Here is an 18909-nt window from a genome sequence, read left to right on the forward strand (position 1 = left end):
ATAAGAACTGCAGAAGAGAGCATAGGCAGTAATTTCTCTGGGATCAGCCATAGCAACATTTTTCTAGATATGTCTCCTGAGGCAAGGGAAACAAAAGCAAAAATAAACATTCGGACTACATCAAAATAAAAAGCTCCTGCACAGGAAACAACTAACAAAACTAAAAGACAACCTACTGAATGGGAGAAGATATTTGCAAATGATATATCTGATAAAGGGTTAGTATCCAAAATACATAAAGAAGTTTTGGAACTCAACCTCAAAAAAACCAATCCAATTTTTAAAATAGGCACAAGACATGAACAGACACGTGGAAAGATACTCAGCATCACTCATCATCAGGCAAATATAAATCAAAACACAAGGAGATATCACCTCACACCTGTCAGATTGGCTATAATAAAAAACACAAAAAACAAGTGTTGGCAAGGATGTGGAGAAAAAGGAACCCTTGTGCACCGTTGGTGGGAGTGCAAACTGAGGCAGCCACTGTGGAAAACAGTATGGAGGTTCCTCAAAATATTCAAAATAGAATTACCACATAATCAAGTAATTCTACTACTCAGTAATTACCCAAAGACTACGAAAACACTAATTTGAAAGGGTATTGCACCCCTATATTTTATTGCAGCATTACTTACAATAGTCAAATTATGGAAGCAGCCCAAGTATTCATCAACAAATGAATAAAGAAGATATGGTACACACACACACACACACACAGGCCAGAATATTACTCAGCCATAAAAAAAAATTGGCATTTGTAACAACATGGATGGATCTAGAGGGTAAAATGCTAAGTGAAATAAGTCAGTCAGAGGAAGACAAATACCATATGATTTTAAGAAACAAAACAAACGAACAGAACAAAAAGAGACAACCCAAAAAACAGCCTCTTGGCTATAGAGAACAAACTGGTGGTCACCAGAGTGGAAGTGGGTGGGGGGGGGATGGGTGAAACAGGTGAAGGGGATTAGCAGTACACTTATTTTGATGAGCATAAGGAATATATAGAGCTGTTGAATCACTATATTGTACACCTGAAACTAATATAACACTGTATGTTCACTACACTGGAATTATAGCTGGGAGATCGGTAGGAGAAGGAAGGGAAGAACGAAGGGGGGGGGGTAAACAGAAGGGGGAATGAACCACTAGAGACTATGGACTCTGGGAAACAAACTGAGGGTTTTAGAGGGGAGAGGCGTGGGGGATTGGGATAGGCCGGTGAAGGGTATTAAGGACGGCACGTATTGCTTAAAGCACTGGGTGTTACACGCAAACAATGAATCACAGAACGCTACATCAGAAACTAATGATGTACTGTATGGTGACTAACATAACATAATAAAAAACTAAACAAACAAAAATAAAGTTTTTTTAAATATTAAAAAATTAAAAAAATAAATTGGATTGAAATTGAACTTTTATTAAAAAGAGAGGGAGAGAGAGAGAGAAGAAAAACAAAAATTTTCCCCAGAGTCACAAGGCTCTGCTTTTCAATTTGGGGAGGAATCAGCTCACCCAATGGCTTGCAAATGTGATCTCACCAAATTAGGTGACTTGGGAAAGTTATTTTTTATCATCATCATCATTAGGTTAGTTTTCCTGGTAGTTGTCTTTTATTATTGTTCTGGCAGTTTATGCAGCCATTGGGCCCAGGAATTCTAAAGAGGAGTTCTGGAAGAGTGTGGAAACGTTCAGGAGCCTAAGGAATGAAGCTTTTTGCTGGGCTCCCCAGGCAACAAGAAGGCACCACGACCACCATCATCATCATCATCGTCGTCATCATCATCACCAGTAGGTGGTGCCACCTCCCAGATACTACAACTCCCAGAGCCGGTTGGGAGAGCCAGCAACAGCTACTGTCTCTCTGCAAGCCATTAGGAGAAAGCTTTCTGGAGTGAACATAAGCATTTGATGATTTTTACCAATAAAACAAAGGACATTCCTGCCCCACCCTCAACCCCGTCAACATACACATCCCACCCCCACAGTAACTGCATTTGGTGCATGGAAGAAGAAAGAGATGAGCAAGTTTATTTCAGGCCAATCTGAAATTTACTACAAATGATCTGGCTAAGTCAGTTAAAATCAAATTCTTTTCTTCACCTATCCTGCCCCCACATAGAAATTAGCTCTTGCAGTTAAAATCCTCTATAAAGTTTCTGTTGTGTGACAGGGGTAATTCTTGACAGAGGGTGGAGATGGATGTGGTTGTTCATGCAGATGAAGGATCTTATAATAATGAACCAAAGATTGCCAATTAAGTTGGCCTATGGTCCACAGTCCTGAAGGGGTTGGAGGCCCTGAAGATCACGGTTTTTGAAGAGTACTATTTCTGTAGAACCATAAGCTTCAATTTCTACTTTTAAAAACACTGGAGACTTTTAGAAGATGTAGTAAAGACTTGCATGTTTCACTGTGCTATGCACTAGATTTTAACACATTGGCAAGCCCCTGGATCAGATTTTGGAATAAATTATTTCCTGTTTCTTTTTAATAGAAGATTGTTCAGAGATCACAGGGTGAGCTGTTAAAACCTTTTTGCAAGAACTTCTCTGTGTTAGATCTTTCTCCGTCCTGTGCAACCAAAACAGAAACAAACTGCTTGCTGAGGCTGACACAGGAGGTAACTGTTAATCTTGAATCCCCAATTTCAAATTTTTGTGTGCATCATTATCATGTTTTACTAACTTAAAACTGCTTTGATGTGTATTTTATAATGAGGATCCCCCTTAAGATTTCAACTGAGGAAGGGTACCTCCTTAAGATTAAAGCAAAGCAAAACAAACCATTGCTTCAGATTATGTTGCAGAAATTCTGGGGCTGGAAGTATCCTGAGAATAAATCTGGAGTCCAGCTCTCTCATAGTGACTAGTCGCAGATTTTACCCTCCAGCAAGTCTTTGATTTTTCTCTTGGAGAATTACCCCTCCTACATTACAAATAGGATTTGTGGGACTGTTAATCAAAAAGGACCACATGTTTGAGTGGGCACCACTTCAGGTCAGTCATATCCTCTCTCCTGGGAATTGGAGTTATGAGTAGCCCAATGCAAGAACTGAAGTGGTTGGAGCTGACTTGTCCTGCGGCCTGGCCCTGAAGACATTGTCTGTTGGTTTCTTTGACCTGGCTCCCTTAGCACCCTGTAGGGTACTATCCTTTCTAAGGCCTGTCATTTGGCTTTTCCTTTGATTCTTTCAGGTCCCCAGGTCACTCCAGTAGATTACTGCCCCCCCCCCTTATTCTTTGCTTAGGCTAGGCAGAATTATTTCTGTTGTTTGCAATCATAACACTGTGAAGGATTTACTCTTCATTTTGCAAATGGGAAAGTGGTAGTACCATCAAGAAGTCAATAACGTGCTCTAGGCTATATTGTGAGAACTTTGGGCACAAGTTTAAGGCCATGCCCTAGATGAAGAAATTATTCTGAATCAATAGCCACAAAAATAGAACAAATCTTCCCAGGACAGAGTTCACCCTGTGTGTGTATGAAAGAGAGAAAGAGGATGTGTGTATGGGTCACGGAGGGGAGGATGAATGAATGATGCTGTGTTAACTTGGGGAGGGGCAGATCTTCACAGTGCTGTAATCATAGGTCTGAGCCATGGATATGTTTCAGTTCTGGTCATTCAGATAGGGTTTTTCAGAAGCTCAGAACCACGCTATCAGGACCCTAAGGTTTGAGGAAGAATTCTGAAAAGGTGGAGGAATCTTAGGATCTCAAGCTTAGGATCTCAAGGAGCAGTTGGGTGTGTAAATAACTTACTAGGGATCCGAGACAACAGAAATGAGAACTGAGAGTCTGAGGGAATAGACCCCACATGCTAACAATGGTTCTAGCCTCTAATAAGGGACAATGGTCATAGTATTCATAGCACCTGACAATGCCTGGCACGTAATAGGTGCTCAACATACATTTGCTAAATGAGTGAATGGGTTGGTCTTCCGTGTAGTTGTCCAGACCCAGCAGCCAAGTGATTTTGTCACTAATGGACTGGATCTTTGGCTTTGCATCCCTGGCCTCACTCCTAGGGGCCAAATGGTGCCTGGCTGGTGAGCAATGTCTGGAAAACACAGGAGCAGCAGCTGCAATATGTTCCCAGTGTTCTCATTACTGGTGACATTTACTCACTGGCAGCTGTCGTACAATGAACAAAAGGTTCTTGCCCTGTGGGTTTGAAGCCTAAACAACAAAACAAAACAAGAAACTGACAGCTTTTCTGTGTATATGTGTGTTTCTTGCCTTTTTAAGGTATAGGAAGCATCAATATCTCAGATTTATAATGAGAACAGCAAAAGTAATTATTTCCCATTTTACACACAAGTAAATGGAAGCCCAGAGAAACACAGATGCTTACTCAGTGTGCGGAACTGTGTCACCAGGCTAGCCTGGAGTGTCCACCTTTTTTCTCGTGCTCTATCCAGGTGCTTATTGCTCTATCCAGTCCGGGTCTGGGGTTTGCCTCCTCCGTTCCATACTAGCTATATCACTACAGGCACAGCCTGGGTCTCTAGTTGGGAAAAGGTCCTTAGAAAGGAGGGAGTTTTAAGGTCTTTGAAAGACAGAGGGTTCCAAATAGACAAGTGGGCCAGGAGAGGTGGCCTCATTTGTGCTCATCCTTGAGCCCCACTATCCTCATGTCTAAGGACAAAGAAACATGGTAGTTATCAGGGCTGAGGCAATTGCTCCACATTATTCTGTCTCATAGGATCTTTCTTGCGCTCAGACTTTTGAAAAATCCTCTTCTTAGGCCACCATTGTTTGCTGCTTCCTCTTTCTTGCTTATACTGATTTCTTGTTGGAAGAGCTCCAGTTGCCGGGGAGCACTGATAGGTGACAGCTCAGCTTTTCTTCCTAGTGGCAGGGATGCCCCCAGCCATGCAGTGCAAAGTAGATGATGTCATTTGGAGCCCTTGCCCCTCAAGCTTCCATGTGACCCCTGACCTTGGTTGGTCCTTCATAGACCCTGCTCCCACCTCTATCCTCTCTCTCCTAGTATCTCGGGTGCTCCTGCTTCCAGGGTCCTTCTAAAGATACAATGCTGCATTCAGTTTCTCACAGATTAAAAGAATCTCTAAGGACAGAATTTCAGGCAACAGCTTGAGACATTTTAGGTGACAGGGCCCTCTGATAAACCAGGACAAAGGATGCTGCCAGCTCACCAAGCCTAGGCTCATTGCCTGGTTACTGGGCTGACAGAGCTGGGTGGGGAATGAGGAAGTATTCCTGAACTCCTGCTTCTTATTTGGGAGTACACACTGTGGATCATCGGAGTTAAAAATGCCTGGGACCAATGGTCAGTGTTCATTTTGCCTGGGAGTGGGAGAAATTCCTTCTGGCCCCAGAACTTCTGTAAACCTCTAGGAGAAAGGAAGGAGTGGGCACAAGTGGTACCTTTGATTAGGAGTCTCCTAAAACTCTAGGATCCTCAGGCCAGAGACTTCTGGCTGCAGGGACCCATGTCAAAACCAGTCACCCCAATTTCTATCTGTAGACCCCCTAAGACAGAAAGCTCAGTGAGACTGTGCATGGAGTTTTAGCCTTTCTTGTTTTTTTGGGGGGAGGGGTCAGAGAAGCTACTTAAAAGAGGGGGAAAGGGTAAAAGACTGGAGGCTCCTTAATGTTTACTTTTCTGCCTAGTTAGTCTGCCTTCTCTGGTTTTGGAGGTAGTGTAGAGAGCAAGATGGAGTCACTCATGTCAGTCAGGGAACTGTGTCAAGCAATGACGCAAACAGCTAAGGGCATTGCAGCTGTAAGTCCAGTCACCTTAGGTCCTTTCACACCTATAGGGTATAAGACACAACTTAATTGCTCCAACACCATTCCTAACTATGACACATCTTTCTGCAAATTACTTAATATGATTGGCACACACAATGCTACCTTCTTATCAAAAAGTCAACCTACACAACATAACAAAGGAAGAGATCATACCAATATATCCATTATAACAATTAGGTTCAATACATTTTTATTATCTGTTGGTTAATAAAACCTCAATTATCCAAGGAAAATCACCAGCATGGTGGGAAACATTGGGGATTTATTTTAATGCAAATTTAGTGACACATATTGATCCAGGTATGCAACAATATTTCTTTTCATTGATCCAGCCATTGGATGCACAAGGCACGTAAAACACATGGTCAGCACAGCACTGTACTATGAGAATATAACCAGAACTGATTAATCTATACCAATTTACATAGCTAAAAGAGTCACATTTGACAAATGTGGTGTACTACCCAATAGTTCAGGCCCATGTATTATTGAGAGAGGATGTCGGAATACTACATACTGTATGAGAATTTTCCACTGGAAGCCACAATGGACACATGGCATTACCAACACAACACCAAAACTCAAGCCAAATATGTTTAAACCTAATTACTTAACCCTCTGAGAATTGTATACAAACCTATGCCACAGATATTGGAAATAACCTTCCAAAAGGAACTCAATTTGTTCTATATATAACCCGAATGTAAAATTTATGCTACAGAGCTAGGAACAACCGTCCATGAATGGCCCAACCAACCATTCCTCAATAGGATTAGACTTAGAAAGCCTACAATCCTGGGTAGGGCTAGGCATTACCTCCAACTTAACTATCTCTGGAATTCAGAAAGCAGACATCCAGACTCTTAAGCAGGAGCTATCCGCATTTAAAAAATATGTGAACCCCTACTAAGTCCAATAGGACGTTTAAGTTCCAAGATCTCCTCAGCATTCAGAGAACCACATTCCATTGTCTCAACCATGCATGATTATCATGCCCACCAACTGGAATTTAATTATAACATTGACCATAAAGTTCAGGCCCTCCAGCAAAATTCACTTAACCTTAGACATTTCTACACAAGAGAACAACTAAAAAATAATTGTTGCAGAATCAATAACCTACTGGAGCATGAAATGATATCAGAAGCATTATTGTAACAGGAAAAACTATTCTTCTGACTGGATGGAGTCTCTCTTACAATTAGATACCTTCAGACCATCAGGTTGTGACAATACAGGACAATGTAAACTTTCATTAAGATTTTTAGGGGGCAGAGCTTATTAGCATATGATACCTACGCTGTACCACAACAAATACATTATAGTACAGCACTACTGGCAACACGTACACCCTCATGGATTAATGATATTTACTATCAAAAGAGATGGTATTTCAAGGGTCTAATAACACATATTATTCCTGCCATGAACTGGAAATCAATGCTAATCTTTTTCCTTTAACAAGAACATCCATTGAAAATTTACTTTTGGACACGGGACACTTTAACTGGATAACTTGTACTAATAACTTCTTAGAGTCATGTACTTTTTTTTTTAAGATTTATTTATTTGAGAGAGTGAGAGCATGTGAGCAGGGGGAGGGGCAGAGGGAGAGGAAGAGAGAGAATCCTCAAGCAGACACCCCACTGAGTATGGAGGTCAACTGGGGATCTATCCCAGGACCCTGAGATCATGACCTGAGCTGAAATCAAGAGTCAGCTGTCCATCCGACTGAGCCACCCAGGTGCCCCTCAGAGGTCATGTTCTTTAATCATGGTAGAATGAATGATACTATCATAACCATAGACAGTGAGTGTGTGAAAAGACTGTATGCTATTATTGTAACATTTAGTAATGTTACCAAAATGGGTACCTTTGTCTCAGAATATTCATATAAAATTTTTAAAACATCTTAGACTAAAGTAACAGAAATACCTTGGGTGAAAATTAACAAAATTGATAAACTTTTAGGTGAAAACTTAGAAGGGCTCAAAGCAACCCATAAAACCTTGACCAACAAGCTAACCCACTTTGAGCATGCTACACAGGCCATTCAAGCAGCTTCGGCAGTCATTAACACCAACTTAGTTGCGTTGAACAAAAATATACAAAACTTATATAATAAATTTTCCTAACAACTCCTTTCTAGAGTTGTTAACAAAACCCTTCAAACACATGATTTGTTCTGGTTCATGGTCTGACCATAATCCTTTAAAATACTTAAAGTAATTCTGTCTCTACACGTTTTGCAAGCCATTAGGAAAATCCTCCTATTGGTTTAGCTATTATTTTTGTTATATATCTTATTAAACATGCTATCAAAGTGTCATGCACTCTCAAGCTTAAGTAGGAAAAATTACAAAAAGACTGATTAACCATACCCTCATCGTTCTTTTCTAGATGTGCCAAGAGCCTATGTTGAAGATTCCATACGTATTTTTGTACTTTTATCTGCCTATAGTTGGCAATGTGATTCTTATTTCATTTATTTGACTGCTTTGTTGACTTGTTAACTTAATAAAGTTTAAATTTAGTTTTTCTTCTTTTTGACTTAATTCTTAGATGCGACTTTGAGTTAGAGTTTTTAAATTTAATCCTTACTTAATTTTGCTTTGATTCAGTTTAATGTATCTAACTTGTTTGGATTTGATGTGATCTTTGTTTTAGGTCAATTGATATTTCGTAGGATTTGAGATTTATTTGATTTTGTTTGATTCTCATTGAAAACACAATTGAATGATTTGGATTTACCTTCTTCCAGGTTAGCAAACTAGTACTGCTGACCTAGTTTAAGACGTATTTGATTCCTGTATGACCCTCACAGATTTGTCATGAGGAATCTCGGGGTAGAATGCAGAGAGTAAGATGGAGTCACTCATGTCAAGCTGGGGCCTGTGTCAAGCAATGACGCAAGCAGCTAAGGGCATTGTAGCTAAGACCAGATATCACTGAGACCAGCACCAGCTTTTGACACACTCAGAAGCGATAACCAAGGGAAACAGAGGAAGTCTGCAAAGGCTCAAGACTGATTAACTCCCTTTAAAAGAAAGGATATTTGCAGCAAACTCAGACTCCTCAGACACTGACCTCTATGTCTGATCACTTCAAGAAGGCAGCTGCTGCTGACGCTGCCTGATTGATGTCCAAAAGAACAGAGATCTTTCTTGTTGTGTTATGCTTGAACATAACAAGCAATAAGTGCCAAGAGCTGACCCAGACCCGAGTGCGGCCTTATCTCAACTGCTCCCTCACAGATTTTCACCTTTGGACTGTTAATTTCCTGTCCTCTGTTCTATATTTTTTTGTTGTGTGACTTGTGCTTTGCTTTTTGTGACCTTTAAGAAAACAAGTTAAACAGGCGGTGAAATGTTACTGCGTTTAGGATACTGAACCTGCTTTATAATTGTTAACCTTGCCTTATAACCGAAAAAGCTGACGTTGTGGAAAGACACCGCTCACGTGTGAGCCTTCATAGCCAGCTGCTGACCGGCAGCTTCGTGTGTTCCCAGGGTTAAAGGTAGGGAGTAACATCTGTCTCGGGCAGGGAAGCAGAGCCGCGCTTAAGGAGAGTGCAGCCGCAGGGCCGGGGAAATCGGGTTTCCCAGGCCCAGGAGATAGAGCCTGCGCAGTCCACGGGTCTTCTGCGGTGAAGGGGCCAGGAGGAAGGGAAAGGATCTTTGGGGTCCTTTAAAGAAACAGCCACATACCTCGGAGCAGCCTACATATATTTGGGTTTTAGCCCTGCCCAAGCCAAGGTTTCTTGAAGTCCCGCCTCCCGGGAACTCCGCCCCAACCTAAGTAACTGCCCGCGCCGGGTCCTATTAGAAATCACCCGCGCCCTGGAGGCGGCTGGGGGCGCTCAGCAGTCGGGACGGAGCACTCGGCAGGCGCAGGCGCTGCGGAAGAAGCGGCACTGGCAGGAGGCGCAGGGGTCGCAGCAGACCGGCGCCGGCGGCTTGCAGCTGTCACGAGTGGCCACGCAGGGGGTGGGTGGCGGGGGCCGGGGCCGAGCCACGTTCTTCCTGGAAGGCTTTTTCTGCGGGGAAACGCCGGGGCTGCCCAAGACGGCCATGCCCACCCCACCCGTCCTCACGTCTGCCTGGGAACTCCTTGGGCAGTGGAGGCCCCAGACCAAACACCTGCACCCGCTGTCCCACTGTCTCCTGGACTTCATGCCCACGGGGAGCCCCACGGGTCCCTGTCTCCCCCAGTCATCCAACCCCCCCCCCCCCCCGCCTCCAAACCCATTAACATTTACTTACCTGGCTGGGCTTGGCCCACTGTTCTCCCGAGGGGATCCCACTCAGTTCTAGAGTTTTAACCACATCTGTGTCTTCCCCCTTCCAGTGTATCCCCAATCTCTGCCTTCACATTGAATCCGGATCCACCCACTTCTTCACCACCTCGCCATCCTAGGCCAGGCCCACTATCTTTGGTCTGCTGCTCTGCCCCACTTACAGTCCAGCCTCCGTTGCACCAAACGGGCCTCTCTGAAGACCTATGAAGGCAACCACTCTGGCTTAAAACCCCCGGTGGCTTTTCTTTGAGCTTTAAGAATAAACCATAAACTTCACTTTGGCTCTTGAGGCCCTCAGGTTTGGCTTCGCCCACCTCTCTGAGCTGAGCTGAGCTGTTGTTGCCACACTGCCTTCTTTCCGTGCACCTGACGAACGCAGAAAATGAGTTCCTGCTGCAGGGCTTCTGAACTGGTTACCCACTTTCCTGAAACCATTCGTTGCGGTGCTGTTCAATCCAGGTAGCCATTAGCCATATACTTGAAATGTGTCTAGTGCAACTGAAGAAATGAATCTTCAAATTTTATTTAATTTTAATTTACATTTTTAAATAGAAGCAGTGTAAAAATTTTTCTTTAAACATTTTTTTTGTTAGCACAGTTGACTTTATTAAAAATTAGCATAAGAATTGAGATGTACTGTGAACGCACCACCAGGTTTCAGACCTAGCACACACACATATTAATGTAAAATCTCTCTCTTTTTATACTGGTCACATATCAAAATGATAATATTTTGGATATATTGGGTTAAATAAAATATTACTAAAGTTAATTACATGTACTTCTTTTTACTTTTTTTAAATGTGGCTACTAGGAAATTTAAGTTTATATATGTAGCTCTCACACTGTATTTTATTTTTTTCTAAAGATTTAATTTGTTTATATGGAAGAGAGAGACCACAAACAGGGGGTGTAGCAGAGGGAGAGAGAGGAGCAAGCTCCCCACTGAGCAGGAAACCCAGTGTGGGGCTGATCCTGGGACCCTGGGATCATGACCTAAGCCTAAGGCAGACTCTTAACAAGCTGAGCCACCCAGGTGCCCTTCACATTGTATTTCTGTTGGGACTTGCTGCTTGAGATTACTGAATTTTTCAGTATGTAAGTGCTGCTTCCTTGGGGAGGGCTTCTGAGACCACTCTTCCTTTCACTTTAATTACCACACTTTAATTCCTTTATAGTGTTTATCATCATCTGAATTTATTTTACCTATTTATTGGCTTACTTGCTGTTTGTCTATTTTCCCCACAAGATGTAAATTCCACGATAGTGGGGATATATCTCTCTTGTTCACTTCTGTAGTCCCCATACCTAGCATGCAAATATATTTATTAATTATGTATTCTTATAGGTCAATTATCTGATCTGCTTGTTTACAGAAGGTCTAGGGAGGAGCAGGGACTTTCTCAAGATCACAGTGCCAGGTCTAAGACAGGAATAATGTGTGCATTTCAACAATGCCTTAATCTAGTATTTCCCACAGTGTGGGGACCTGTGCCATGGTAGTATGATTTTAGGTGGTACACGAGTATTAAATGACGTTAAGTCACATAGTGAGAAAGGATTCTTTTTTTCAATCTCTTTCAACTTTAACGGCTCTGTTTGGTGCCAATGTATCATTTATGCTTTCCCAACACTTCCATCCTTCCTTCCTTCCCTTCCTTCTTTTCTTAAGATTTTATTTTATTTTATTTATTTAAAAGATTTTATTTATTTATTTATTTGACAGAGATAGAAACAGCCAGCGAGGAGGGAACACAAGCAGGGGGAGTGAGAGAGGAAGAAGCAGGCTCCCAGTGGAGGAGCCTGATGTGGGGCTCGATCCCAGAACGCTGGGATCATGCCCTGAGCGGAGGGCAGACGCTTAAGACTCAGCCACCCAGGCGCCCCATTCTTAAGATTTTATTAATTTATTTGACAGAAAGTGAGAGAGCGTAAGCAGGGGGAATGGCAGAGGGAGAGAGAGAAGCAGATCCCCCACTGACCAGGGAGCCTGTCCCGAGGATATGGGGCTTGATTTGGGACTCTGGGATCAGGACCAGGATTAGGACCTGAGCAGAAGGCAGACACTTAAACTTAATTGACTGAGCCACCCAGGCGCCCTTTCCCAGCACTTTCTAATCTGACTTTTAACACAGAGAACAAGCCTCAGCTTTAGAGAATTTGGCAGGCAACACCATCAGCTAAAATCCACTAACAATGTTTCATTTTCTTTATACTTATTTTTGTGGCTACCTTATATTTATGGCAAGTAATATTGATTTTCTATCATAGTTATATATTTTTTAAGTTTTAATTTAATTTTTAAAAAGATTTTATTTATTTATTTGAGAGAGAGAGAGAGTGCGCAAGTGGGGGGAGGGAGAGGAAGAAGCAGACTCCCCACTGAGCAGGGAGCCCCCCCTGGGGCTCCATCCCAGGACTCTGCAATCATGACCTGAGCTGAAGGCAGACACTTAACCGACTGAGCCACCCAGGTGCCCCTTAAGTTTTAATTTAATTTAATTTAATAAATTTGTTTTTTTATTAAAGATTTTTCTATTTGTCAGAGAGAGAGAAGGGGGGAGAGCACAAGCAGGGGGATTGGGCAGGCAGAGGGAGAAGCAGGCTCCCCGCTGAGCAAGAAGCCCCACGTGGAACTCCATTCCAGGATTCCAGGACCACAACCCGAGCAGAAGGCAGACACTCAACTGGCTCAGCCACCCAGGCGTCCCTTGAGTTTTAATTTTAAACAAATATATTAAGTAAATAAGTGAAACTCGGTTATGGCAAAAATTTTGGGGGGCGCCTGGCCGGCTCAGTCAGTGGAGCATGTGACTCTTGATCTCAGGGCTGTGAGTTCAGGCCCCACGCTGGGTGTAGAGATTACTTAAACATAAAAGCTTTCAAAAAAAAAAAAAAATTGTGGGAAGTGGTTCTGATATAACTGAGCCTTAGGAAACAGTGCATTCATTCAAAAGAATAAGTGATGGTGACATTTCAGTCAGAGGGCTAGCTTGTATAACAAGATGCTTTTTAGCAGGTAAGTTATTTTGCTTAGTGAACCTTAGCTCTCTGGGCTTCTGTGGGGGCTCTGATTCAGGGCTTGAGGCCAGGAAGCCTTTAGATAGCTTTCAGCTTCTTTTGTTCATGTAAGGATGGAAAATTTTTCATTTAGTTCCTAGCTAGAATTCCCTTTTAAGTCTGGTCCCACCCCAGTGAGAACTCCCAGTCCTACCTTGGAAGATCTCTTCTTTTCCGCCTCTTTTCTGCTGATCTTTTTGGATTTCTTGTTCAGCGCTTCAAATAGAGACAGAAGGAGAAAATCAGATGTTTCTGGAGGCCAGGAGCTGCAGTAAAGTGGGAGGAACCGGAGGGGGCTCCAGGAAGTCTCAGGGTGGGCGAGAAGAAGGGTTGGCTGGATGAAGAACAACTTGAAACTGAGGCCAGCAGGTTCTTGTTAGCCTGGCTGGTGACCTGGAGCCAGGGACTGAAAGAAAAGTGTCCTCTGAGGGAAGGCAAAGAGGAAATCCAGGAAGGCTCTGAAAAATGCTGTGTCATGTACATGGATGGACCTATGTTTCCTGTATTCCGATTTTTCATTTCTCAGAGCTATGGAGCCTGGCACACCTGATTTGAATCCTGACTCTGCCATTTAACAGCTGTGTTTCCTTAGGCAACCTACTTAATCTTCTTAAGATCCAGTTTTCTCTGTAAATAGGACTATAATATCCACCTTGCAGGGTTGTCTTGAGGATGAAAAATGTATGTTTATAAAGTGAGAAGTCTGGCACATCAAAGGTGATCAAAGGTGATACTTACTTCCCTGATACATCTAGAACATTCTCTCTTCCAAGTGAGAGGCAAGGCAGTGAGGGACATTAGTTTACAGCTTGGGTTCTGGAATTAAACACCTGGGTTTAAATTCTGGCTCTGCCAATTAAGAACTGTGTGATCTCATGTTAGTGACTTAACTTTGCTAAGCCTCAACGTCCTCAACTGTGAATAGGAATAAAAACAGTACTCACTTTCCAGTGCCTAGCACACAAGGAGTATATGTGTTACTATTATTTTTATCAGATGAAGTTGAACTAGAAGATGTTCGATGCCAGGCTGTAATGTTCCTGATATTCCCCCCTGAGCAGTCTTTCTCAATTCTTAACCCTGAAAGGACTAGTTCATCCCCTACTCGGTTATATTCCGCAGCATTTTCTACCATTTTTACTGTTGACAGTTCTGTGATTCAATAAGTTTCAGAAATGCTAAGTTAAGCCAAATTCATGAAGTGTCTTGACTTCAGGGGTTCTCAGAGCCTCTAACATGCAAAGCTGCATATTTGATTGGTGGTATGCAGGGCTTTTTAAAACCATGTGAGTCAAGGAATACTTTGTTCCTCTAGGATTACTTTGAAGAATAAGCACAAAGGAGCTCTGACGTGTCAATGAATCCTGTAGCCTCCTTTCGCGGTCCAGAATCCAGAGACTAGGCACCAAGACATACTACTTACCTACAATAGAGACAGAAGGGAAATCCAACAGGTTCGCGGAGGAGTTGCTCCTTAGGCTCCTGTCATCCCCGGGCTTTTCCTCAGGTGCCAGGTGGCTGTAGGCAGTGAGGAAGCACAGGGAGACCAGCAGGGTGGCCAGGAGTAGGTGGAAGATATTCATCCTGGAGGCCTGAGTGGGACAGAGAAGGCAGTCAGGCTGGTGGGCCAGGGGTCTGGCAAGAGAATGTCCCCTCTTGCTTTCCTTGTGTTTCTTTGGGCTGGTGCTCTGACTCCATTTTGTAAGTGTCCCAGTGGAGTTGGAGGACTACCAAGGCTTAGGACAGGAAAGGGGAGCTGATGAAGGAAGAAGAGAGAAAAGGAGAGATAGGGAGAGGAAGAGAGACAAGGAAAGGAGGGAGAATGAAGCAAAGAGAAAAGGAATGCATTGCAATTGGTCTCTGTCATCCAGAGGGTGAGGTGATTTTTTTTTTTTTTAAGTCAGTGGCCCAGGAGACCCTAGGCCTGGCAGAGTTGTTGAGTGGTCCCCAGTAGTGCCTCACAGTGGCAGAGGTTTTACTAAGGTGCAGATGATAAAGCTCATAAGACCCTGAGAAAGAGGCAGTGATAAATGGCACCTTCAGACAAGGGTGTATGTTGTTGCATATGCTGTATTCCCATGGCCAGAGGGAATGATGCAGGTCTGGTTTGTGTGAGAAGGATGGACCTGTTGACATGGGCTAACTGCATTTACTGACTTATTGCTAGCTGGATTTTGATGAAGCAGACAGATCCCAGAGTGGATTTCTTCCCATGAATCCTCCGTTTGGCTTAATCAGGGCTCAAAGCTTCAGTAGCGTCTTCACCTTCTCTGAGTGTGGGATCCCCACTCCTTCCCTGCTCTGAGCATTGTTCTCTCCAGTCTGGGAAAAAACTGAGGCTGCTTTTCCAAAGTTCTCTCTACTCTGCCATAAAGCACGGCGGGTGAGAAGAGAATAAAAACAATCTGCTCATGCTGGTCCTGCCCACTCCTGGGCTCCCCTTACAGCAGCCTGGCAATTTCTAGCCTACTCCTCCCAGCCTAATAAACTACAATTAATAAAATACAATTTCTTAGAACCTAAGTAATTTAGTGGAACTATATAACTAAATCGAGTCTGAGAAGGGTGAAATCTCAGTGGAATTAATCTTATTTGTGTGTTGGGAGAGGGCAAAGAGTGAGTACTCCTTGCACCAATCCTGGGGAGGGATATGTATATTCTAAAAGTAATACAGGCCTGTAATGCCTAGTTGTATTATCATCCTCAGGGTCAGATTTTTTTTCTTTTTTTTTTTAGAATTCAGAATTTTGTGGATTTTAGAAAACTAATATCATCTATATACTATATTAAACCACATACAAGGGGTCTGGGAGCACCCATAATAAGAATTTTTATACTCCTGCAGCAAAAATGTGAGAATATTCATAATAAACAAGATAAACAAAGACTATGAATTGATTTGCATCAATTGAAGATAGGTTTTGTTGCCAAGAAACTTCAGGAAAGGTCAGGTTTTGCTGCCAAAAGAATAAAGAACTCTGACAGTTTTCAGACTTTGGGGATTTTGCAATTTCAGATAAAGGATTATGGATCTGTATAAACCCTCATTGTCGTTACTACTCAACATGGGACACACACTCCCTGCTAATTAATACAGATAATAATGCTGATAGCAATGACTACCTGTGCAGTTGTGTTTCTCAAGAATAATTTGTCCTTCCATTCTGACATGGTGAAGACTGTTCTTTGATCTGTGGTGTCACTGGAGACAATTCCTTCTCGTAAATTCGTCATCTGGTTTAAGTTACTGCTTAGGATTTAAGATGAGTTTCTGTTCAGCATGGTGGATATAAAGAATCCAGAAAGGGGAGTTAGGTCACCTGGATGTACCTGCCATTTAAGTGACTATGCAACCCTGGCCCATCTGGGCCTCTGCTTTCTCTTCTGTAAAAAGAGAGGATAGGACTACATGACTTAGTACACATTATGAGGCACAGAGTTGAAACTTAATAAAGATTTGTTTAATGAATGAAAGAATCTTAAGACCTTTCTATTCTAAAATCCTATGAATCAGTGATTTCTGATTCTTGCTTCCTGGACTTTGGAGCAGGTTAAACAATTGTACAAAGATTTTGTTAAGGCCATTTGTATATCCTTAACAGTTAAGGGATTTGCAAAAGCATGAATGTGACTGAATCTGAGTAAACCCTGGAAAAGAGGGCATGGAAAGTCATGGCTAGATGCAATTAGCTGTGTATCTCAGGAGTCTTGCTGATGTGTGTGTGCACATGTTTACGTATGCGTGTTACATGAGTACACAGGTGCTAATGTGTAAGGGCTCTAATTGAGGGACTATGGGAGACAACAGTATCTAGATCATCTCTGAGTATGATAAAATGAGTAGATGGTATATCAGTATAGAGTGCACACTCCCTGTGCACTGCAGACATCCCCTTAGCTATGGGACTGGGGATAGCCCGATATCTTAATCCTTTAGGGTCAAGGCCTTGGTCCCCAAAGCAAAGGAAAGGATTATAATTTCCCAACCTTGGGTTTTGCTTGTGGCATCAGTGAGGGGACCTAGGGTGTCTGGGAAGCCAGCAAGTTAGTATTGCTGGGAAGGTGACTGGGCTCTTTTGGTTGAAATAGTGGCTTCTACCAGTCTGGCCAAGCACTAATTACCAGGGACATGGGGTTCTGGGTGAAGCTCATGCCGGTGGAGGAAAAAAGTGGCCAGAGGCAAAGTAGTGTATTGTAGAGGCCTAACATGGAGGAGCATCTCATATAGGCCAGTGGTGCTGGAGGCAGACTCTACCCTGATCAATCTTTTCAAACAAAACGTATACTTGGGAAGAAAGGGAAATTAAAGCAGGAGGGAATCTTAACCTTGAAACTGTCTGCAAACCTTTGCCTATATGTGCATTTTTACTGGGGAGAAGGTCCATAGCTTTCTCTGGAACTATAAGGGGTCTCTGGTCCCTAAAAAGCTCAGAACCCCTTCTTTGCAACCGGAGTGGGGCTTATCCAGAACCACAGGCACATGAGAACAGAGGATACTGTCTTTTTTTTTTTTTTTCTGTTCAGGCAATAATTGAGTTCTATACTTGGGAAAGTGTGCTTGTTGGAAGGGACATATCATTCCTGTACTGGTATAAAATAAAGAAATATAATAATGAAACAAACCAAAGAATATAAACACTATGGTTCCATTTGTGGACCAATATCAAAACTCCCTCAAATGTAAATATGCTTACATATGCAAAAAAAAAAAAAAAGAGTGGAAGGATACACATTAAAATTTTAATAATGAATACTTTTTTTTAAAGATTTTATTTATTTATTTGACAGAGAGAGAGACAGCCAGTGAGAGAGGGAACACAAGCAGGGGGGTGGGAGAGGAAGAAGCAGGCTCCCAGCGGAGGAGCCCGATGTGGGGCTTGATCCCAGAATGCCGGGGATCACACCCTGAGCAGAAGGCAGACACTTAACAACTGAGCCACCCAGGCACCCCAATAATGAATATTTCTTAGGAGTGGAATTGAGGATGGGGAGTGAGGTAGAGACATGCACTTCTTCATGTACTTCTGTATTTGAATTTCCTTTTCAAGAATGCTATTACTTTGGGGCTCCTGGGTGGCTCAGTTGGTTAAGCATCTGCCTTCAGCTCAGGTCATGATCCCAGGATCCTAGAACCAAGCCCTATATCGGGCTCCCTGCTCAGTGGGGAGTCTGCTTCTTCCCCTCCCTCTGCTCCCCCCCTTCTTCTCTCTGTCTCAAATAAATAAATAAAATCTTTAAAAAAAAGAATGTTATTACTTTGTAATAAAAAATGAAAGATGATAGAAATAAAATAACACTATTTGACATAACATCAAAAGATTTAAAGAAGATGGATGGAGAGTTATATTTGATTTGTGACAATGAGGCTGTGGAATTTGCAGGACCTTCCTCCTCCTTTGTACCTCAAATTCAAGGTACAGCTTGCTCTTAGCACCTACTGCCCTGTCACCAAAACGTAGGGCTTTCTCATAGCATATATTTCTTTTACGCTTCTCTGCCCTGGAAAGTTCTCAAAGCCTTTAATCCTTCTGGTTCATCAGCCACTGTTTCTGATATGCCAAAACCTGGGAGAGGTAGCACACAATTTTTGTTATAGTTTTGTTTCTCAGCCAGATGAGCTATACCAAACACTGAAGGTCAGAGCCGGAGGAGAAATATCTCTTATTCGCAATTACCTAGATTGCTCACGTAAGATGCTCAGCAGCTGCATAAGATCCTACCACCCTACACATCTTTACCCATCTGAGCAACAGGCGATAGGCATC

The 18909-nt window shown here is 42.6% G+C and overlaps 1 protein-coding gene across 5 annotated transcripts in view; it reads right to left on the reverse strand.

The window, feature by feature from the left end:
- Positions 1 to 5960: 5960 nt before the first annotated feature.
- ASIP (agouti signaling protein) overlaps positions 5961 to 18909 on the reverse strand; it is a 117045-nt gene continuing 104096 nt past the window's right edge. For all 5 annotated transcript variants that reach the window (XM_087853648.1, XM_087853649.1, XM_045806599.2 and 2 more), the window contains 3 exons: positions 14568 to 14736; positions 13299 to 13360; positions 5961 to 9823 (listed from right to left, as the gene is read on the reverse strand). In XM_087853648.1, the coding sequence (XP_087709774.1) occupies positions 9647 to 9823; positions 13299 to 13360; positions 14568 to 14727 (399 nt within the window). In that variant the 5' untranslated portion in view covers positions 14728 to 14736 and the 3' untranslated portion in view covers positions 5961 to 9646. The remainder of the gene's footprint in view (positions 9824 to 13298; positions 13361 to 14567; positions 14737 to 18909) is intronic.

The sequence above is a fragment of the Ursus americanus genome, chromosome 22 (assembly GCF_024610735.1).
Source record: "Ursus americanus isolate L20-20 chromosome 22, mUrsAme1.1.p, whole genome shotgun sequence".
Taxonomy (NCBI): domain Eukaryota; kingdom Metazoa; phylum Chordata; class Mammalia; order Carnivora; family Ursidae; genus Ursus; species Ursus americanus.